Genomic DNA, 23,891 nt, shown 5'->3' with positions numbered 1-23,891 from the left:
ACTTAATTTATTTTCACTCTCTCAGGGAGTAGTAGCTGATGCAGAGTGCTGAACTGCAGTGCCTTAAATACAGGAGGTTAGCTTCATCAGTACAGCTAAGGGATCTCTTGATTTTGATAGATACTGTTTGCAGAGGCATTTGACCTGACCCAAAATAGGTTTATGAAGCTAACCCAAACAGAATATGTAAGTAGTTACTGACTGTTCTGTGCCCTGTGTCATTATTGGCGATGTGAAGATACCTTGAAAATTGTTTAATGCCTAAATTGTTTTAAGTTATATATATTTAAAAGATATTTGGATATATGTTTATAATATATTTATTATATATATATATATATTATATTAAATATATATATTTAATATATTTATATAATTAATATATATTATTTAAAAGATATATATTTATTTATATATTTATATATATATATTTAAAAGATATTTGGAGAGAGAAATTGCAGCTCATTTCAAAATGGTTTGAACCAGATGTATTGGAATACTTCCCCAAAATAGAGATTTTTGATTAAGTAGAAGGATTTAGCATTTGTGCAGGTCTTTGCTGCATAAGCAATTGCATCTCCACACTTGGAGACTGCTATCAGACTCCATTTACACAATATTCACTGTTATTCTTAAAACCTTTGTCCTCCATCAGCAGGACAGTCTTTAAAAACACTTTTAGAACAGTCAAAAGAAGGCTTTTCTGAAGTTATTCCATGCACATATAGAACAGGTTGATTTTCAGAGGTGCTTAATACTCGTTGTTATCATCTAGGCCACAGGGAATTGTCAGCAGTTCTTAAAATCAGCCTGCTTTTATGTAGGTTACTTGAATGTGGATTTGGGGCTGTGACTTTTAGATGCACTGACTGGGAAGTATAATCCCTGCACTGCCTTACTGTAACCTATTCGGTGACTGATCTGTCTTCTCTGTTAAATAACTTCTGTGATCTTTCCATATAGGTGAAGAAGCAGGGATGCTCGAAGACATGGCTGTGGGAATTTCAGATTTGCAGAAAGTAATGTTTAAAGTCATTGAAGCCAAATCAGAAGACTTTTTGCCTATTATAACTGGAAGGCGGTAAGATTTGTTTTTTCTGCAGCACACAGCAGGTAGTTCTAAATGGTAGCTCTTGAAAAGACACACAATGATTTGTTTGTTGCTGAGTTCTTTTATATGGAAAGTGCAAGAAATTTATTTTTCATGAGGCAAATGAGATGTAATGAGGTAATATGAGGCATTCTTAAAGCTATCAGTAATATGGGTTCTGTGTTGCTTTCTTGATGAGGACCTATAAGTTCCAAATATTAATACAAGTTAATTGTGACAGTGTCTGAATCGTGTGTAAAATTTGTGTTGTATTTTTTCATATCCAGGCACTAAAAAAAAAAAAATAATGACAAGGTCAATATTGACAGAAGTGGTCTCTAACTAAATATACCTTATTTGGAGGTGGCCATAACTTGAATTTTTTAGTTACATGACAAATGAAATTACATTTCAAAGAGGTAGACCTTGGTTGTCTTAAGATGAAAATTGAAAAACTCAGATGCCAAAGACTAGCGCGCAAATGGGCAGTTTTGAAGAACGAAGCCTATCGTATTTGCTGAAGATTATTCAGAACACATGCAGCATCGGGAGTCCTTGTTGGAGGCCATTAATGCATTGCACATCATGCATCTCACATAAGCAGTGTCGAATATTGGTACATAAACTGAAATATTTGATTGATCTTGGCTTGAAAAGGGTTAAAAAGGTGGTTATGCTTGAGGAATGGGATTTTACTCTTCGGTATTATTCTGGGCTGAAGTTCCAAATGTTCTCTTTTGCAGAAATCACTTCCTTAATATTAATGTTATTCTTAAGCCGACAGTAAATTGAATTCAGCTCAAAGCAGCAACTTGTAGAAACAATGTTTCTTCTGAAGGAGGCTCTCACAACTGTTTTACTTAATTATTCTAGATGATTAATTCTCATCCTATGGGCCTATCCAGAAGGGATCAGGCTAAATAATAGGAAGGCCAGAGTATGATAGGCAACACATCGGGACTAATTGAGAATAATTATGATGTACAGATAGGCAGAAGAAATTCATCCTCTGTAAATCACACAAGTCAAACTTCTTCAAAAACCTAGCTGCTACATTTATTAGCTTGCTGCCTTTGCTGCAGTACGCTGAACTGTCATACAAGGAGTTCCTGGTTATGCTAGACTCAAGCCTGAAGCTGCCCCTGAAGCATTTTGGGTTGATAAAGTACTCATTCTTATAGAAGAGTTACTGTGTGTGGTGGTTCTACTGTACTTACTGGCAAGAGTTAACTCAGTGGAATTGATATCAGACAAAAAAAGAAAGCCATCTAAGGCTTGTATGGAGCCCTGTTTCTCTTAGAGCTGTAATGAGACAGCTCCTATCAAACAGCATTTGGAAGCTGGTCGTAAAAAGAGAAGACTGGAAAAACTGAGTATGTGCTAGTGAATGATTAGAGAATCAACAGTTTTTAGTTTGCTTTGGTGGTTGTTTCTGGAGATGATTTTTTATATGGTGTAGCTTAATAAAATAAGGCAACATTTTGCATTTCTACAGTTAATACTGCACACCGTATCAACTGTAGAAATGCAAGGCAGAACACAAAGCTACTGGTTCTTAATTTGCAGAATCAGAGTGTTCACTTATATTTGATTTTAGAGGGAAACTGTTGAAGACTGAGATGCTATGTATAAAAATCACAGCAATCCAAACAGCATGGCATTGAGTAGTGTTCACCCACTAGCATGGGTGGCTGACTGCAGCCATCCTGGTGGAATAAAGTTCAGGTGCTTGCATGCTTTTTTATGGACAAAACTAGTTAGTACTTCCATAAAACACTTTGTTAGCACATATATGATTGTGTGCCTGAACTTTGAGGCATTGCAGGGCTTGATAGAAGTGCTTTCAGCGAAGCACATGAGCAGGCTGGCACATTGCAGCTACATTGAAGTGATCTAAACAGTTGTCACTTGGCTGGTTAAAGCATCTCCCTGCTGAGATACAGAGGCTGTTTACGTGTTTTTTTTTTCTGTTGCAAAGCAAGGGTGCATGTAAATGACTTGTGCTGTGTTTATGGCAATGAGCTGTGTGTGCTTTTGCAGCTGACTGCAAATAACTCCAGTCCGTGGCCCTCAAGTGCATGGGGTTAATTGTGGGAAGCATTTTATCGAGACTGAAAGTATATATCTATCCTTTGCCATAATAACAAATGTAAGAGAACAAGGCAAATAGAGGGGGTGCTCTTAAGAAGTTATGTTTAAGTGAAGAAAATACAGAATACCTAAATTTCTAGAATTAGTTGACAAATAAATGATAATGTACTGTTTACACTTGTGAACATGCAGGATTTTTCTATTGCTTTTTTTGTTTGTCTTTCTGCCTGAGAGATAATTAAGTGTTAAAAAACCATTCTTATTTTTTTTTGTTTTGTTTTTTGGTTTCTCACCTTTGTATTGGAAAACAAGATGGGTAGTAGGGCCACTACATGTCAAAACTGCTTAGTACATTTGCAGTGAAGTTAGTCATAAAGAAACTAAGTAACACTAGAATATGTTGCTTTAGACTCCTTCTTACAAAAGTAAAATCATAGAACTTGTAAAATTTTGGTAAGTTGAATGTCAAGTTCTCCAGTTGTCAGTAGTTCGGTTTTATTTCTTCTTTCTACATGACTTCAGAGCCGTTTCTGGAGTTATTCTCATAGTTGAATAGCCTTTTTCTTAAGTGATGGAAAGAGGATTGTTCTAATTATGAAAGTGGTTAAAGATCTTACAATTTTACCAGGGATCATCTCTAAGATTTGAACAGATGTGTAATTTATTTATTTAATTTAAGGTAAGAAGAGGCTCTTAAATGATACCAGTGTTAATTTATCATGCCTAAAGGTCAACATTGAGGAATGTTATTTCATACACTGAAAGATCTATAGTGATTTTGATGATGTGAAATGCACATCAAACAGTGGTTTTAAGATGTTTTTGGTTCAGTAACATACATTCTTGAAATTAAACTAAGCGAACATTTTTTTTTCAACCTCCTGAAAGCACTGCATCACAGAAGGGAGGTTCTAGTAACTTCACAGCGGCTAGGAATGGTAGTTTGCAGGCGGAGGATGAATGCCGTTGTACTAAGTTCAACGTCCCTTACTGTCATCCTTGCTAACTTTTCATATGGATGAATTACTTAAAACAGAAAACCTCTGAGTCACATATCCTCCATTTATGGCTACTACCAATGTCCTTAATGTGGAGTATCTCTCTTTTGCTCAAAGACTGTGCTGTAAATCTAGACCGTATCAAAGCATGTGCTGTTGCTCTTGCCACATGAAATTATGTTTTAATCGTAAGTCTGTTTTGAACATGGTTTATGATGTTCTCAGATGTGTGGTCAGGGCACATGCTCTGAGATTGTGACACTTGTTTATCTAGCTTGTCAATTTTCTGTAAAGTTTTCTGCCTTCCCCTTTTCCCTCCAACTTCTACATTTGGGAACTCAAATTTCTATTTGACTTTTTCAGCAAATATGTGATTGATTGATTGGGAGACTTCAAGATAAATTATTTTAGTAGAAGCAAACAGTGTTATTTAGAGGGAAAAAAACAAACAAACAAACAAAAACACTAAATCAAGTCACAAGAACAGAACAAAATCCATCCCAAAATCCATCTTAAGTTTGCATGCATCATGTGAGAATCCTACCTTCTTCAGGTAGGTTATAGATACTCCTTCACTGCTGTTGTTATATTTCTTGATGCCATACTGAAGTGAGCTCTGTAGGAAAGCTCTTTGGTATCATTTGGCCCTCTCTGAACGATTAAAACTGCCAAGTCCTGAAGACAAATGGATCTGCTTCTAATGTATTCTTTTTTACTAATCTGATTGCTCTAATTAGAGTAAGAAAGCTATTAAGAAACAAGTTAACTCATATTATTGTTTGTCGTGTTAAATCAGGCATCAGTCCTCAAAAACAGGTGAAATTGAGCTTGAGGGTTTCATAGTGAAGGATGTAAGAAACTGAACTGGCAATCAAAGTAACATTTTTTTATAAAGTCCAACCAAACACAGTGTAAAACCAAAAATGTTGTATTACATCCTTCTCCTAAAATAGCATTCATGTTTCAGAAATCAATCTTCAATTATTATCTGAACAGAGTCCATGTGTTGTTCATTATGCTTTCTAACCTCAGGGTGAAAATCCAGACTGAAGAAAATAGGAATTTTGCGTTGGGATTTTATGAAGGTTTTTTTCTGTATCGAGGCCATTATGAGTGAGCAGGAGGAATCTCAAGTTCTGGCTTCCAGAAGGAAGTTGTTTTTTATAATTCAGAAGATTTTTTTTAAAAGTTGGGGTGTTCTCACTGCTATTTTGGTAGTAGAAGACTCTTCTGCCAATCTCACTTCTAATCCTTTTTTCACTTCAGTGAAGAAGTCATGTTAAGTGCATGTAACTGTATATACTTACCTATTTCCAAATAAGCTTGTAGTACTCCTAGAACAAGCAAGCTGATCTTCAATGTTTGGTGTTTAAACACAGTTATGAGGAAAAGATGGAACTGGTCTGCATGCTTAAAAGTTCACTGTGACTTAGGAAAATTATAATTTCAAGCCAACTAAGCAATATTCCTATTCTCATTGTTCCTTTTATTTTTCCTAGTGAGCATTATGTCATAGAGGTCCAGCTTCCGGCAAAGATGTTTGAGTTGCTACCACAAGAGATAAAAGAAGGAAAGCTACTTCGCATGTATCCAGTGCTCTTCAATGTTGGAATCAATGAGCAGCAAACACTTGCAGAAAGGTAAGAAGATGCTTGCCAAAGTATTTGTCTTATTTTCAGAGTATTCTCTGTGAGATATCTCTCACAGGATTACAGAGAAATCACTTTTTGTTATTTGCCCTTGGACCACCTCAGCTTGACTTTGTATGTATTTTAAAAAGTATTAAAGGAAATAAGTACAAGCCGTGGGGAGGAAAAAAAAAAAAAAAAACAACCAAAAAAAAACACAGCAAAATAGTATGAAAGGCCATATACAGGACTTCATTGTGCCTTTGCTTCACGCAGCCAGCACTGGATTTTCCTTGGATGTAGGTATGAAGTGTATTTCTGGATTATACATGTCGAAGTTTGTGTATAGTGCTTTGGCACTTAAGTCAACTGAAGTTCAAAAATTTCGAGTTCTTAGTATCTTAGAGATGGAGTTGAAGGTACTAAAAAAAAAAATCATAAACCGTGAAGAGAACATTTTTCTGAACTTATTGGGTTTGATCATTTTTAACAGAATTAAGTTTTAATTACTAATGTAGAGTATGCTAATGATATGTTCATAGAAACATGAAGGCTGACGGTAAAATTATAATGTGTTAATATTAGTCCTCTGAAGGGATTGCTAGAAAGCAATTTTTCAGTACAATCTTGGTCAAAGTGTTCCCATCTTATGTATTTCTCTCTCAAGAGACAGTTACCTATTGGTCATGTTAAATTACTAAGTGGTACAATGCTAAAATTGCAAGATGAACATCTACAAGAAGATGACTACTTTTTTCCTTTACTCAATTTATTTACAGAGCACGTAAGGGATGAAATATGTTCCTTCAGGCAGTGTTCAATATAAACTCAAATCAAAAGCTATCTAAGTGTAGGTGAGCAAATACACGGGCATAGTGAAAAAGTGTTAGCTTGGACAGTAGGCAAGAAACAGCACTACAGGAGTTTGACATCATACTCTTTGTATACAGCAGAGTAAAAGGGGATTATGGAAGTCTTCTAAAGAATGCAGTCAGATAGCATTGTGGATATTTATAGAGGACTTCACTGAATTGTGATATGCTGGAAAGTCAGGTATAAAATTTGAATGGGAGATGAAGGCTGAATCAGAAAATGGGGGTACAAGCTAATGTTTTACTAGAGAAAATGATGTAAAGTTCATTAGAGAAGTTGAAACACCTTTGAAAATGAAAGTAGCTTTTAGTAGGAAAGCTATTTTATGGGTTAAGTAAGATAGCTAGAGTGATGACATACAAAAAGCAAAATCAATTTGTTAGTAATTGTGAGTGGATTCTTCACATTTCTCCAAAAGAGAGAAAAGGAGTATGAGGTAACCAAGAAACAAGTCTGTGAGAGTTCATGAGGGTGGGACAGGCAGGGAAGGGACTTCGTTACAAATGTCCTGAAGAAAAAATTGACAAGATGTAGAAATAGCCTGAATCTGCAGAGTTGTCAAGGAATAAGTCAAAAAAAGATGTCAACTGGCTTGAATGTGAAGTAACAGGAAGTGTGGTAACATTATTCTCAGTGGTGATTTTATATTTTACTCTGGGAAAAGATGCCATAAATGAAAAATGTATTGTGTCTGTCAGTTGGATTATTCCATGCAGAAACATGTTTTCTGCATGCAGTTACAGATGCAGAAATTAGACAGAAATAGAAATCAGCAAAATAACTGCTCAACTCCTGAAGCTGCACATTCATCTTCGCAATTGGGAACACTGGACATGCTTTTTGTTAGAAGATACTCTTAGTGGAACACCTTAGGAGAACAGGAATAACTTCTTGTGATAAATTGTTTGCAGTGCAGTATTGATTAAATGTAAACATGTTTACTTTGTATAAAGCACAATAGAAGATGCATCTGTTTTGGAAGAAATGTTTCATAAACTCGGAAGGTGGGCCCTTATGAGCCTTACAAGGTTCAACAAAGCCAAGTGGAAGGTTTTGCACTTGGGTCAAGGTAATCCCAGATATATATACAAAGTTGAAGAAGTACTCCTTGAGAGTAGCCCTGCTGAGAAAGACTTGTCTTGGTTGATGAAAGGTTTAACGTGAGCCAGCAATGTGTTCTTACAGCCTGGAAAAGCCAGTGGTATCCTAGGCTCCATCAGGAGAGGGGGTGGCCAGCAGGGAGAGGGAGGTGTGTTTGTCTCTCTCTACTCTGCCCCCATGAGGCCCCATCTGGAGTACTGTGTGCAAGTCTGGGGCCCCCAAAACAGGAAAGATACAGAGCTTTTGAAGAGTAGCCAGAGGAGGGCCACAAAGATGATCGGGGAGGGAGCACCTCTCCTTTGAAGGTAGGCTAAAGGAACTGGACTTGTTCAGGCTGGAGAAGGGTGTGGGGAGAGACCTGGTTATGGCACTCCTGTATTTAGAGGGAGTCAAGGGGGAATAGTTTTAAGGTTTTAAACTAAAGGAGGGAAGATTTAGATTTGGTGTCAGGGGGAAGTTTTTCACTTGGAAAGCGGTGAGGTACTGGAACAGTTTGCCCAGAAAGGTTATGGATGCCTTGTTCCTGAAGATGTTTATGGCCGGATTGTATGGGGCCCTGGACAATCTGGTACTTGATGTAGCAGCTGGCACCCTGCCTATGGCAGGGAGGGTTGGAACGTTGTGATCCTTGAGGTCCCTTCCAAGTAAAGCCATTCTATAATATTTTTCCTGACACTTGCCTCACTTCATTGTGTGTGGCTTCAGTGTCAACCATGACAAATATCAAGCAGCTAAGCAGCAGTTGCAGCAGTAAGAGATCTAGTAGTTGTACTCTGCCCAAGTGCCATTTGAAATTCCCACAGAGAGCCCTTGCGTTTATTCAGGATTTGTGAAGGAAGTGGGAACTTGTGCTTTATTGAATCGTTGTCAGTAAATCAATTATTCTGTCCATATGGTTTGGAAAAAGTTTCTGTGGATGGTTACCTCATTCCTGAATATTACTTCTAAATCACTTGGAAGATGAATAATTATGTTTGACCAAATTTAATACATTCAACACTGGAAAAGGAAATTCAAGTTCTTCATACAGTTTAAATGTTCTGATGGGTTAATGGCTATGTGTTTCACATTTCTCATCATTTACTATGATTTTATAGGTTTGGAGATACCACTTTGCAAGAAAACATTAACCAAGAAAACTTAGAACTTCTAAAAGAATATTACAACTTGTTTACGGAAAAAATGCCTCCTGATTGTGAGTACAACATAATACAATATCCAAATAGCTTTTAAAAGGCTTTATAGATGAAAACTTGTAAGGAAGTAATTTGAACGCAGTATTAATATGCAGATTTTAGGTTTAGGCTTAAGTCCTATAGTTTATTCCATAAGATTAAGCAGTTGGAGCCTGTTTGAGCTCAAGGCCATAGCAGAAATGGCAGGGAGAGTGAAATACAGTAGTGGTGAACCAGACAGCTCCTTTAAATTATTAATATGATATGCTCTTTAATAATTTAAATAGAGGACAGGCCGTACTTACTATATTTGTACAGATGTACTCCTTGGGAATTTTCATCAGTTTTACTTATTTCCTCCACTTTTCTTTCTGAGTATGTGCATAGGTTGCTCCGAAAGTAATGCCTCCTATTTCTATGGAAATGACAACAGATACAAAGAGTACAATAGCACTGTTTGATAGAGCAAATTCTAAGCTACAAAATGCTATTTTTCAATATAGTTGCCACCATTAGCTATGAATTTTTACTGGCTGTGAACAAGAGCCTGCATGCTGCGCTCTAAAAACCTGCGCCAGCCACTGATACTGTGGCCACTGCTTAAATGCACCACCCACTGCTTCTCTGTGCTCATATCTCCTGTTAGGTCTTCATAAATGCTGATGTGTTGATGAATGTCAGTGGGTGCCATTTCTTCCACATGGAGGAATTCAGTGACACTCGTTTGCTTCATGCTCGCTTTTATGTCAGATGCCATTTTGTCAGATTGCCCCTCAGCACAGCAGCAACATGGAACAGAATATTGGTGGGAAGGTTCAGCCTCTACTACCATACCTCCACCATCTGCCTCTGATGTTGTGGGCCAACAAAATAAAATAGGAGGCATTACTTCTGGAGCAGCCCTCATATTAAGGTATGGCAAACGATACTGAGAAATGTATAGATATAAGCAATGAATAACTTTACAGTGTCATTTATGTTAATAGTGTGATTCTATTAGAATAGGTACTGTAGGCATACTGTTCTCTTACTTTCCTGAAAGCAAGCACAAGGACCTTTTGCATCCTTATAATCCTCTTAAAGCAGTCTTAATGACTAAATTGTATTTCCCTAAGTTGCAAATTGTATAGCCTCTTTTTAAACAGCTTGTATTTAGGTCTCTGCCCCTTATTCTTTGGTAACTATCTCTGAATCTAAACTGCTGTTGTGCTAGGGGGCATTTGTAATTCCTTCTGGGGAATACCAAGCAAAGCTTGTGCTCTCTTACAGGTATTGGTTATGTATGCTGATTTCCATTTTGTGTATATGCTCGTAGTTTTACCAAATGTGGTGCTGCATATGTATGTATATGTGCCTATATTTCATCTCAGTAGATTCTATTTGTTAGTAATTTTAACAAGCTGTGTTTCTTAGGCGTATGCAGTATGACCATTGATCCACTCACATCTCTGATATTTCTCTCTTATACCAGAAGTCTTAAGTAGTAAGTTAGAGGTTTATTTGGGGGAATCTTCCCAATAAAAATTCCGAAAAACTAACCTCATTGGGAATTAGGTCGAAAGTATATCTGCTGCTTTCTAAATGAATCTGATTACGCAGAAGCAGAAATTTACATGCAGGTAGTATTTGCTCCTTTTCATTGACAAGAACTAATCTTGTACTGCCTTCCTCCAGAATGGTTATTAGCGTGCTGTGCCATCTTCCTGGACTTCTTTCAGACTGTGCAGACTTGTAAGAACTATGCTTGTCTAGCTCATCCTGTCTTTTCTGGTTTTTATTGCCTTCCTGCATTTTCTCTGCCTCAGAGAGCTAAGTCTGGCTGTTGTCCCAGTTTTTACATAACACGAAGTACCTTCTGGTTCCACTGCACTTCCTGGTTGCTCTGTACAATTACATGGTATTGATACTGTACAGCTCTTCCTGTTATCTAAGCAAACTGCAAGTGAGAGGTATCGATCAACATACACTATCAAGCTTAACAATGTAACTCAGCTTGGAGGAAGGTGCCTTTCAAACCAGCCCCTTCCTTCATTATCCCTATATCTCCATTAGTTAATTTTTATTTTGCTTTTTTGTTAGGGGAGAGGGAAAAGGGCAACTTGAAGCCCTCCGAGGTGTTCACCCAGAGGAGTACTTCATTTCTTTCCCCTTTCCTCCACCTCTTTGCTGCAGCTCTTAGGGAGATACACTTCCACACAAGCTGGCAGCAGCTCTGGCTGTGGAGTCAAGTGAGAGCCATTTGGCATTGATGGCTTTGTCACACCTTTCCAAATTGTTTCCTGTAGTGCCAGACCTGTGCTACAAAATAAACGTGTGACCCATTTCACAAAGCTGTTAGTTACAGATTGTGCTCATAAAACCCATAAAACGAGACCAATTTGAGGACTCTCAGTTCTGCTAGCAGGCAGTTGCATCCACCATCCTTAGACATCCTCACTTGGCATATTTTGCGTCAAAGAAGAAAGCTTTGCACTCCCACAAAGGTATTGCCGTCTTTGCTATTAGTTTTTCTCTCACTGCAGAGCTTTTCATTGTATTTTCAAGCCTTCTCTCTGTTCCTCATTTCAAAAAAGAATGTTAATTGTTCATGCCTGCATATACCAAACGTTGACTTCCTTCCTAACTTCAGATGAGTACGCACTCTGTTAGTCTTCCATTCCCCTGTCACTTGATTCCTCTCCCAACAGGATATTGCAAACCCAATAAGTTACAATGTGCCTCAAGAAAGATCCTTACCAGAAATGCCGACCAATTAAATTATTTTAGACACCAAAATAGCTGTAAAAAGTTAATGATAGAGTACAGAAATATGATTGCTGTTTAGTAGGACGTATGTTATTGCAAAGAGTGCCTTAGAACTCAATTAAGCAGCTAAGAGCGTTAAGCTGTCTCACAAGTGATATTTGCTATCACTGATTTATCACTATCTAGCACCCACAGCAACATCACTGTTGCGAGATGCATCCCTTGTGTGAAAAGGGATGCAGCAAGGCTTTGAAATCACGCAAGCCAGTAAAGATTTTCTTCCATAGCCTCATAATGTATGTAGTACTACTGCGTATGTCAACAGCGCTGTCTAAGAGTCTGTTCTGCACTTCCAGGCTTCTCCCCCTTAAGATCTATGAGAATGATTTGACAGTTTAATACTGCTTTGCGATACAAGGAGTTTAAGCTATCAGTCACATCCAGTCAAGATACAAGTTGCTTGGCAATATTATAAATTAGGATAATATTGGTTTACCTATTGTGAAGTCACCTGTCTGAAATGATGGATTTTCTGCTGTGAGCCAAAGGAAAAGTATTTTGATACAATAAAATGTTTACCTAGTGATATATTCCTGTAATTTGGAAGCATCTTTCTAGAGCACTGTCTGTATGCTATCTATTTTCAAGGGAACAGATGCAGGATAAGTATAATAGTCGAGCAGGTTGTGATGTATGTTTATATGCTCTGCGTTATCTAATTGTATGGTCAGGAATTCTAATGCTCAGGTCACACAATCCTCAGTAAGATCCTCACAAAGCAGATTTTAATGTATTTTTCCTGTGTGGTGGTTTGTTGTTGTTGTTATTGTTTTTTAATATTTTGGGGGGGGGGGGTGGAGTGGGAGTGCGGTAGGGAGGTGGGATGTTAGGCAATATGAATAAGAAAATGTAGATGTTCTAGAACATGTTTGTGTTTATTTAAATTATTTCTGACTGAATCACAGGTAAAGAGGTCTGGAATTTATTAGAGATAAAAAGTAAAAGCCAGATGATAAGAGGTATCCTTCCAGCTGTGAACAGCTTAGGAGAATGGATTTTGACCTACGTTATTGCAGTGACATCATTTTTACTCTGAAATTGAATAGGAAGTGTAGGTGTTTTATTTTGTTTTGCTTTTTCCTCTTGGATGGATCATCTTTTTTTTTTTTCATGATGGAGAAAAAAAAAAGAAAAATCAGTGTATCTATTTGCCGAAAAACTGCTGTTTTAATAGATTTAGTTTAAATCTTATTTCAGCTGTTTTTATGACTTTGGAGATGTTTTTTTCTGCTTCCCTATCAGAAGAAAAAATCATTTAGAAAAACAGGTTTTGGTTGTTTTCAAAACTAATTAAGATAATGGTAAGATGAAAAATCCTTTTGTGTTCACAAAACTGAAGAGGAAATTGAATTGTCCACTTCTGAATTCCCTCTGGGTGTGTGCAGTTAATAAAACTTCAGTCTTTCTATCACAGCCAGGGCAAGTAGGTAAGACTTCAGATATAAAGTAAGCCTGAAATTGTTTTGTACTTGAAAATCAAAGTTCATTTCCCTATAGGCTGTTGAATATCCTCAGTAACATTTTGGGGGATGTTTAATGTTGGTTAACCCTCCTGTACATTTGTTATTTTAGAAAGTAAAGCATCATTTAAAAAACCAAAATGAAATTCATCCTTTTGAAAACAACAGTAAATATTATGACCCCAAAATTATCATCACATCAAAGCAGCTCTAAATACCACTCCCTTTATTTCTCTGCTCAGTTCCCATGAACGTTTGTAGTGGCTGATGAACCGAACTACAACAAATATTTGAATCCTGCTATTTATAAGATGGAAGTTGGAGATATTTTGATTTTCCAATGTGAAGCCCTTACGTAGGACAACCTAATACACAGGAAAAGATTTTTTTTTTAATTCTCTAAGGATTTAGCCAGTTTCTTCCATCCTACTTTCTCAAAAAAAGGCTGTAAATGATAGACCTCTTCAAAAATAATTTCATTTAGTTAGCACAACACTGCCATCAACCTTGCCATTTTGCCATGATGATCAAACCTATGCTGCTTTTTTTGTTGTTAATTTTTTTCAGGTCTACCACATTTTCAAGAGCAAAATGATTTAAAAGGATTACTAGAAAATCTTCATCAAAATATCCAGGCCAAAAAGAGGAAGAATGTAGAAATCATGTGGCTGGCTGCGACGGTGAGATTTTTTTTTTTTTTTTTTTTTTACAAATACATTGAATATATTTGTTCAGATATTTTTATTTTTCAAATATATTCCCATGATGTATTAATTTTCACATGCTTTTTGGTAAGTGAAATGGATTTCAAGAGCCTGGATGGAAAACTCAGTTAAACTAGGTAGCTATAATGGTTCTCTAACTGTTCTGTTCTGTTGATCTCGCATCCCATTTATAATTATCTCTCTTCTTCCTGCATTTACATTACAGACAGATTCTTTCTGTCTTTTAACTGAAAGAATTAGCCTGAGTTCAAAGACAAAAGTGATCTTGGTCACGTTGCTGGCATCTCCCAGGTTCTTTCCTGCACAGCTTCTCCTAGTCAGGCAGTCCCTCGCCTGTGCAGCTGCATGGGGCTGTTTTGCTCCAGTTGAGGAATTTGTATTTTTCTCAGTGAGAAGCATTGCCAGCCTTTAACGTGGTACTGCACAACAGAACCTTCTCTCCACACTGGGAAGTTATGGATTTGGTGGGTGGACTGTTCAGTGAACGTAGAACTGGTTGTGGGATTGAGTGGTGGTCAGTGGCTCCATGTCTAGATGGAGAGCAGTGGTGAATGGTGTCCCCGAAGAGTCAGGGCTGGGACTGGGTTCTCCTTACTGTCTTGATCAGTCACATTGACAGTGGGATTGAGTGCACCCTCAGTGAGTTTGCTGATGACACCAAGCTGAGGGGTGAAGCCAACATACAGGAGAGACTGGATGCCATCCAGATAGGCTAATCAGGAAGCCCAGGTGAACCTCATGAGGTTCAGCAAATCCAAATGCAAGGTCTTGCATGTGGGTCTAGGCAAACCCCATTACTAATATAAGCAGGGGGATGAAAGGGTTGAGAGCAGCCCTGCTGATAAAGACCTGAAGGTACTGGTGGATGGCGGGCTGGACGTGAGCCAGCAACATACCATCAGGCCAGAAAGCCAAACCTATCCTGGGCTGCATCAAAAGAAGTGTGGTCAGCAAGTCGAGGGAGGTTTTTGCTTTCCAGTTGGTGCCTCATCCTGTTGCTGGGCATGAGCAAGAAGAGCCTGGCCCCATTCTCTTGACCCCCACACTTAAGATATTTATACAGTTCAGAAATTCCGTCTCAACTTTCTCTTCTCCAACGTACGTTTTGCACATGCAGGTTAAAAACAAACTCAAGCAGATAAGTGTTTATAAAAAGCTCAGACTTAAGGAAAGCGTGAAAATCAATTAGATAATTGCCTTAAATGCAGAAATGTGCCCTTGCTGGCAGAGTCTTGAGCCTTTGCTATCTATTAAAAGTGAAAAGTAAGACCTTGTGTTTTGGGGAGCTTTCAAATTGCATATGCCCTTTAAGGTAGATAAATGCTTGATATAAAATATTAATAAAATTTTGCACGACTTCTCATTAACACAAGGAGCCCCAAGAATATTATGTTTTTGTTAATAATACCAGTGTTATTTTTTTATATTGCTAATAAAATTTTCATTTTGGATAATAAGTATTATCACATAGTATTGAAGTATGAATCTTTTGTAAGTAAAAATGTAAGCTTTTTTTTTTCCCCACTATCTTTTCTGCAATTACTATGAAACGTTGCTTTGCAAAGAGAAGATTAATCTGTACAGAATAATGTGAAGTCAGCTACAAAGAGAATGATAGAATTTACTTAATCTTTGGATACAGAAAGTTGTCTTCTACTATCTATGCAGGATTTCTTGAAAATTATGTCGTGGGCAAAAAGAACTTATTAGGACATTTAAAAGTTTCAATTTTTTTTTTTTCCTTCAGAACATTATATTTTTCTCAAGCTACTTTACTGTAAGCTTCTGAAATGGGTGTTTCTGGACCCACTTCTATACGCACTGCTGTACTGTATCACAGTATGGTGGAAGAACAGATTCTCAGCTGTAAGGACATGACTGTTACAACAGTAGATGAATGAGATTCTACGTGGATACGCGTATCCGTAACTGCACCTGCGAGTAGTCTTGTGAGAACACATCTGCTTAAAAAAAAATAAAATCTAGGAACTGATATCACAAATATTTCTTACTCTAAAAAAACGTAGCAGAAGAGGTTTAAATGTGGTGTGTTTTTACTTCCTAAGTTGGACCCTTAATCTTCTGTTTTATTTCAGGAGGAAATAATCAGAATATCGATTTTTCCTCTTTTTAATCCCCACTGTTCTATGTGCTTTTTCATTGGTTTGCATCCTCTTAAAAATTAAGCACAGTCCTAATCATTTAAATTGAAGTTTCTTTGGAACGCTGCTTAGAGGTCATTTAGAAGAAATATACCTGTCCTATGTCTCCAATATATTTTGGGAATCAATTGAGCAAAAGTGAGGATAAAAGTCAAGCTGGACACGTACTGTAAGCTGTTGTTGATTCAGATATTATGATGTTACCATAGATCAGGTTTCATACCTCGCTAGATCTCTTGGCCATCTGATCACTGTTTGCCCATTTTAATTATTTTCTTTTGCTGTTCCTGCTTAGTGAACTGAGTTATTTCTGAGGATTTAGTTTTGCCAGCCTATCAGGTTAACCTAGATTTCTCTTAGATCATAAGCTAAGGATTTTTTTTTTATTACAGAATGTAATGGATTGATTTCCATTTAAACCACTTTAACATGATTGAGCCATTTCTACAGAATTTATAGGCAAAATAAACCCTCCCATTTGTGGTTACCCATTTGCTTGTTTTCACTGAAACACTTCTCAGTTCAAAACTGACTCTGTTGCCAGCACTTCAGTCAAATGCTGTCAGCTCAGATTTGGGACTTAGTCCCCTCTCTGCTCTGGAGGTCATCGCCCATCCAGAGTAATTACCTGCTTTTTGCTTATGACTCATTCGCTTCAAATAGTCACGATGACTCATGAACTTCAAAAGAGGGAAGTATAAAGAGAATTAATCTTCTCAGTTAAGCAGTTATCTTCTTCACAGCGTTATCAACCCTACTTGATACTTTCTCAAAATAATAATTGTCTTTTAATACATAATTTAAATCCCCATGCCACTTCCCACATAGCTAATAGATGTAAGTTCTAAAATTTGGATGTGTAGAAGGGAAGAAACACTCATAGATTCTGCTTTACTAACGTGTACTTCTTAGGGTTCAAAGTTGGGCTCAGTTAATTCCCTGGGCTCGACTTCTTCGCCATAATGGTACAGAGACCTTGAAGACCACGTAAGCATTGTCTGGGTCATTGTTTTCAATAGAATTTCTGGGAATGCCATTACTGTGAATAAAATGTGCTTTACTGAAGTGAGGTTATGAAGATTCAGAAGTTTTGGAGCTGAAGATCCAGTTTCGTCCTGATGCCAAGTAAACACTCTGTAGCCAAGCTGAAAAGTTGATTGGGCTTGGGCCTAAATGATTTATAGCCTTGCCTTATTCTCCTAATATAATTATTTTACATTGTTTTGCTATGACTGTCCTGGGACAGAAATTTGGTAGATAGGGTGTTAACCTTTCTTAGGACAAGTGAAATCAGGAAAAATAGACCCATCCTTGGGGCACATCAATCCTCTTCAAATTTTTCTTCTAGTAAACACTTGCTTGAGCCAAAAGCTTTTCTTAAGAAGCTGATACAATGGCAGATTGATTCTTAAGTCAAGGAATGATCATGATTCCCTTATCCCTTAGAAGTGTCAAAATGCTGGGTGAAAGTAAGCATCCATGGCATTTGTTTGCATTTAGCTTTCATTGTTCTGGGTCATACGTTGAAATGTTTAGCTGTTGAAAATAAGGACTGTATTTAAATTCTGTACAAACACAGATGTGAGTGAACTGACACCCTCATGAGAAATTAGTCCTGTGTTCATGAGTCTGAGTTAAGAATAGCTTGCCCAAGTTTTTCTTTGCTTTTTTTTTTCCTTCTGAAATTCTTTGGGTGTTCAGGCAATTAAGCTTTAATTGAATAAGGTGATTGTCTCAGAAAAAGAGAGATTAAATGAAGCAACTTTTATTTTATAGCCTATATTGAAGCAGTCATTTTTTATTTCAAGTTCAGGAATTTGCATGCAATGGTTTGCTAACCTGTAACAGGTGTAGATTTTACTAACTTGTTTAATATGCTGGGGTCTAAGAGTAATAGACTCATTGGTTTCCTGCTTCACTAGGGCTGGATGTGGGGGCAGAACTGAGACTTGATCCTCTTATAATAGAGAATGGGGCCATCCTTTGTGTGAACTGTTTTGTATCGTAGCTGCACCGCTTGGGCATTGCACGTCTCCCTGCTTTGTACAATGCCTGTTCCTCATCAGTCCGTGTGTAAACATACTGAGTGATGGTTGATTTTTGATGGTAAAACAGAAGGCAAGACCTTCTACTGAAATAAAAGTAGACAATTTGTGGTACTTGGCTCATGTGTTCATGAGCATGCTTGTCAGCAGCCGTATGACAGAGGTTTGAGCCACTATCTTTTAATAGCAGTTTTCTTCCTGAGAAACTGTTGTTTGAATGTGATAGTAAGGTGTGGGATTTTCCAGGTCTGCTAACGTGCAGAGAATGAAGTGTGAAAACAGCAGCCCTCTGACATCTGCCTGTGTTTCAGATTTGCCGTAAGCTGAATGGAGTCCGCTTCACCTGTTGCAAAAGTGCCAAAGACCGGACATCCATGTCAGTGACGTTGGAGCAGTGCTCCATCTTGAGGGATGAGCATCAGCTTCACAAAGACTTCTTTATTCGAGCACTGGATTGTATGAGAAGGTATGTGAAGATTATTGCATATCCCCTGCTTTTTGAGCTGAGCTGAACCAGGAACTGCAAAATTGGCCAAAGCCAGTTGCAAATGCATGATAGGCCCCACTCCTGATTTAGCACTGTGCCAGCTATGATTCACTTCTGCATGCAAGGACTGTATTTTTGCACTAATGAACAGTTTCTGAGATTTATATGAGAAACTCTGCAGAGTGCCACTCCACTGACTGAAGAATTTGACCAGGGAAAAGAGCCATCATTTTAACAAAGCCTTAGGCTTTCGTGAAGCTTAAAATTTTAACTGTGTTCTATGACTGTATACAAAAAAAGAGTTATTTTTTGTTTTTAGAATATTTCTGAAATGTTTATATGCTCACTAAAACATATGTATAAAATTTAGGAAAACTGGGAAAACTAAGCTTTTGTTAGAGATGGCAATTCTTATTATGTCATGTTATTAAAAATAAAAGAAAATGCAGTTTTTGATTGATGGTGGTTGCCAATAACATCTGATCAAAATCTTTGTTGTGGAAAGCAAACAAAAACTCCATGTTTGTTTCATTCTAAATTGCAGAGATGTAATTAATACTGATGTGGTGAGGAATGAGTAATCAAAAGATGTAAAGATTTTTGTTCATCTGAATCTTGTAACTGAAAAAAAAAAAAAAAAGAAAACCACCAAGCAAGCAAGTTTTGCTCATAGATTGAATCCATGTGCTATCTTCTCTAAAGAAACTGTTTCATTACTGGCATTAATGAGTGTTGCACTGTATATTCTGTAAGAGTTTACTCAAGTCCTATCCAACAAACATCCCTACAAGACTAATAGTAAATATTCTGGTCAGCCTGCAAAGAAGTAATTGAATTTTCTCTTGCACTTCTGTGAAACACACAATGTGACTGCGTGTTGGATTTTGTGTCTAAGTAACAATTGTGTTTATGACTGTAATTGAACATTCCTGACTTCAGTATTTAATTTTCAGATTAGGAGTTTAAAGTTGAGGTTAATCTGTAGGTTACACAGGCAAGGTCATTTGTTTTTTAGCAAAGGTAAATTTTCTAAAGGAAAAAAAAAACATAATTTTATATCAAGTAATTGAGCAGAGTGCTGAAAAGGCGTAAAAGTATAGTTGGTTTGCAAGTTGCTAGTGCAGTGTGATGTATTTAACTGAGGTATCATTTTGTATGTATCATTAGCTTGCATATGTCCCTTAGTCTCTGCAGTACTTCAGTGAGTGAATGACTCCTGTGTGCAGCCTTTCATAACTGCATGTTTTATCATGAATGAAAAATTTGAGTTTTCTGTGTTAAGTTCCATTTGTGTTGGCATTTCAAATATGTTTTTTTAAAATGTCTCCGATACGTATGATAGAATGTTTGAGTACATTGTCAGATACAAGCAAATTAGTTACATGAAATTATTATGTAGACCATAAAATATTATGTAGACCACCACTGGAAGATAGACTGGAAAAACTTCGCAGATATAGATCTGATTTAAAAAAAAAATTAAAAATAAAATTAAAAAAAGGGAGAAAAAAAGACAGACATTTGACAAACCAATTTGTTAATGTAGAAGTGAAGTGTAGAAGGATTTTGCAGACTGAAATGCAAGGGACTTTACATGCTTCTGTATTACATAACTGATTTGAAAACTGAGATGATCAACACATTAGTTATGCTGGCTGGTAACAGTAAATTAGCATCACAAAAGAATGGTGAGAAGCCAGGAAGTCTGCAGTAAACTTATCAAGTAAATGAGCTGATGGATATTTGAGGCTGAAGCAACATCATAAACGTGAATTTTGTTTTTCCTGTAGTTTTAAGTAGATAAAAGCTTTTTCCTGATAATATCTGGCAAATGAATTTCAAACACCCTTGAAATGAAGTAGTTGCCTTTTGTTGCTTTTATTCAAAGGCAGTAACATTGACTTGGGTGCTAGGATTGTCTGGGATTTGAAGCAAGGCCCTTCAAAGTAGCGGCAGTAGCATATACATTTAGCCTATACCATCAGGAACACAAGTAATCTGTTGTTTCTGCTGGTTTGTATCTGCGTTGCACTATGCACACAACCCTTGATTTTGTTTTCTTTTTTGACGAATATGTAAGGAATGCAGTAAGTTGTTATACCTTCAGCAGGGCTCCTCCTGCTTTACCGCTGACCCTCTGTTGCCAAAGGAGCTGGTGGCGCAGCTCCAGAAGCTGCACTGTCTTTTTTTTCAATTTCTCCCTCTGCACTGGCCAGAGAGTCAGCAAGGTCCCTGTGGCTGTGCTCTCTGGCTGAAGGGAGTTGAACAAAGGCGAATTGCAGGGAAACGCAATTTGTGAGAGCAAACTGGGAAGGAAAGAACAGCAAGGCAAAAGGGAGGGAGAAAAAGATGTAATTTCCACACAAAGATCTATAATGGCATTTCAGCTAAGTCTCCAGAATTTTATTTGAGGAAACTTTCACAGCTGTATTTCTGGGGTTTGTGTGAATAAGGTCAACAGATTGTTTGTCACTTGTTGTAATGCTTGCCTTTTCATCCTTTCTTATGATTACTTTTACAGAGTGTTAGTTAAAATTGCACGTTTTTAGGCCTTTTATTGACTACTTTTTAGGAACTTTTAGATTGATTTTCACATCTAGAAGAATGCATTTTTTTTTTTTCAGAAGAGAGGGAAAATGCTCTGGTCACCTTTTAATTTATAATTTATGCAATTTTCCCCAGTGAATCGCCTCTAGATAACTGTGTTAAACCTTGTCAAACAAACTCCTTGATGCTTGATTGCTGCAAATCACTTTTAAGCCTTTCAAAAGAACAAGAAGACAAGAAAAATTCAGTTTTAGCATCCAGAATTCTAACAGGCTGGATTGATCTTTGAAAGGCTTCTTTCAAGGATTGACAATGGGAGATAGAGTATTGTGAAACAAAGAGTGTTGTAAAAGCAGATGGAGATTCAAAAGCAGCCATGAGTTTGAGCTAGAAAACATCAGAAAGGTTCTCTGTGTATCTGTAAAGCTTTTCTTTTTCCTGCCATTGCTGTTGCAGCTTTGGTAGCTATTGTAAAAAGGCAAGCATGGGCCTTGTTTACTCATGCCATCAGGGGAAGCTGTGTGATGCTGGACTCGTGCTGGTGTCTTTTGGCTTTGGTAGTGTACCTGCATGCCTTCAAATCTTGAGTAAATCAGAAGCAATTTCAGATGTTGTTCTTTGTGTACATTGTGTGATGCTTTTTTGAAAAACAGAGCCAGTAGCTATTAATCTATTCTGTAGCAAATTAATTCATTAGCATATTTAGTATCTTTACACCGATAACAGTACGAAGTTTAAAGCTGTGCAAAAATCCTTCCGTTAGTTGTCCCTTCAGCTTATGAAAAATCTGAAGTCATGCTAGGCATTGAAGCTCTATCAATATTTAGAGTGTAGCTTTGCCTTCTGGTTGCAGTTCTAGCCATTACGATGCTGCAGTTACTGTGTCTGTAAAAGCAAGAGTGACTATTCCTTAAATATTTCTGCATCCTCTGGTTTATTTGGTAGATTTTTGTGAATTGCATTGATCTTATTGACATTTGTAGTACAGAGTGAGGAGAATCAATGCAGTCAATCTTTATCAAGTGCTTGTATAATTCTCATAATATTGAAATAATTTTCCAATATTACTGCTACTTTAAAATAACAATTTTTTGCTGTCAGTATTGTTTCCATACTTCTGTGTTTGCCAGTGCATGGATGTGCCTTATCATTCACCATCAACTGTATTCCAAGACAGGGCAAAGAGGCAAAATTGATTTACCTGTGTGCTTCTATTCCTCGAAGCTGGACACTGCTTAAAGAAAGTTGAACGCTGGTGGGCAGCACTCTATAAAAGCAGTTTTGTAAAACTCTTTCAGTTTTCTTTTCTGAACCTATTAAATTTTAATGTTTCAGTGACAGAGCCTCTTTTCAAATCCTTGGGTAGTACATAACCTCAGAATCTTCTGGTTTTTGAATGTGTTTCCAATGAAGCCTCAAAAATAAGCAAATGAATTGACAAATCCACTGTGCACAGTGAAATTGCCAGGTTTTCAGTCTTGTCATCATTTTGAGGCTTTATTGGAAACACGTTCAAAAATCAGAAGATTCTGAGCTTCTTAGTAAAGCACAATACCTGTCAGATACTCCAGACACTGAATACTAAGTTTCTCTCAATGTAAGACGTGGTTTTTATCTGAAACACCAGTCAAGGATATTTCAGATGATTTTAGATAAATGGCCTATCAAAAAATCTGACTCAAATGCAGGTGAAAAAATGAATGGTCTGGGCAACAAGGGATGGACTTGTGTTGGCCTGTGTAGCAAATTGCTTCTTCTCAAACAGATGATTGAAGGCATCTTTTTTTAAAGATCGTCTTAGAGATGTGTAAGTTGAGAAGGGATGGTTTTAATACTGTAGTTGTAGCTCTTTAATCACCCAAAGATGATTTAGGTGGAAGTTCAATCTGAAGGACCTCTCCAATGGAAAGGCCAATGCCAAACCGTACAGTGTTGTGATTCCTACAGCCTAGGAATCAGGAGCAGAGTGTCAGAGTGAGAGGCAGGCATCCATATGCAGATATTTCTTGCCTTTTCTGTTGTTTCCTGGCCTTCACTTTATCCCTGTGAGTTTGTAGCAGTAGATGGAACACAGAAGAAGAAAGCATGTGTTCTCTAACTTATTCTTTCAATACGTATCAGATATTCCCCATCCTTCTTTATTGTTCTTCTCTGAGAGTCTTAAGTTTTGTAAACAAATTTTTTGTTCTAAGCCAAGCTCTCTTTGAAAGGTTTTCTCACAGATCTGCGGTTCCTAAGCATTATAACTTGTTTATTATGAGGTACAAACTACAAATGGAAAGGTTTACACTATCTAATGTATTGAAATGTATTAATTAACAGCTCAGTCCAATCTGCCTACGGTCAACTATCAATGTTCTTTTCTAAAACCAAATTGCTATTTGTTTTTAATAGCCAACAGTGTGCGTTGCATGTAACAGGAAAGAAAATATAATGGAGCGAGAAGGCAACAAGATATAAAAAATCAAAGCAATTGGCATCATCTAGGACTTACTTAGAATACAGGTCTATTCTTGAACATCTTTCTGGAAGAAGGAAGGGAATTGCAGACAACTATTTCAGAATATCAAACTGTAGCTCGAATGGGATGTATTAATTCTAAAGCTTTCTAATAGAAGGTCTTAACTTCAAAAAATTCTTACTAGTAACGTGTCCTTAAAATAATTATCTAGTCTTGAAGACATGAAAAAAATGGAAAAGAGGA

At 37.2% G+C, this 23,891-nt stretch overlaps 1 protein-coding gene across 10 annotated transcripts in view; it reads left to right on the top strand.

The window, feature by feature from the left end:
* The window catches only part of INPP4B (inositol polyphosphate-4-phosphatase type II B), a 271,956-nt gene that overhangs the window by 222,261 nt on the left and 25,804 nt on the right, over positions 1-23,891 (top strand). For all 10 annotated transcript variants that reach the window (XM_048941067.1, XM_048941064.1, XM_048941065.1 and 7 more), the window contains 5 exons: positions 964-1,081; positions 5,679-5,819; positions 8,879-8,976; positions 13,789-13,901; positions 18,465-18,619. In XM_048941067.1, coding sequence (XP_048797024.1) covers positions 964-1,081; positions 5,679-5,819; positions 8,879-8,976; positions 13,789-13,901; positions 18,465-18,619 — 625 coding nt within the window. The remainder of the gene's footprint in view (positions 1-963; positions 1,082-5,678; positions 5,820-8,878; positions 8,977-13,788; positions 13,902-18,464; positions 18,620-23,891) is intronic.

Source organism: Lagopus muta, chromosome 4 (assembly GCF_023343835.1).
Source record: "Lagopus muta isolate bLagMut1 chromosome 4, bLagMut1 primary, whole genome shotgun sequence".
In the NCBI taxonomy this organism is placed as follows: Eukaryota; Metazoa; Chordata; class Aves; order Galliformes; family Phasianidae; genus Lagopus; species Lagopus muta.
This window is presented reverse-complemented; position numbering and strand designations above follow the sequence as displayed.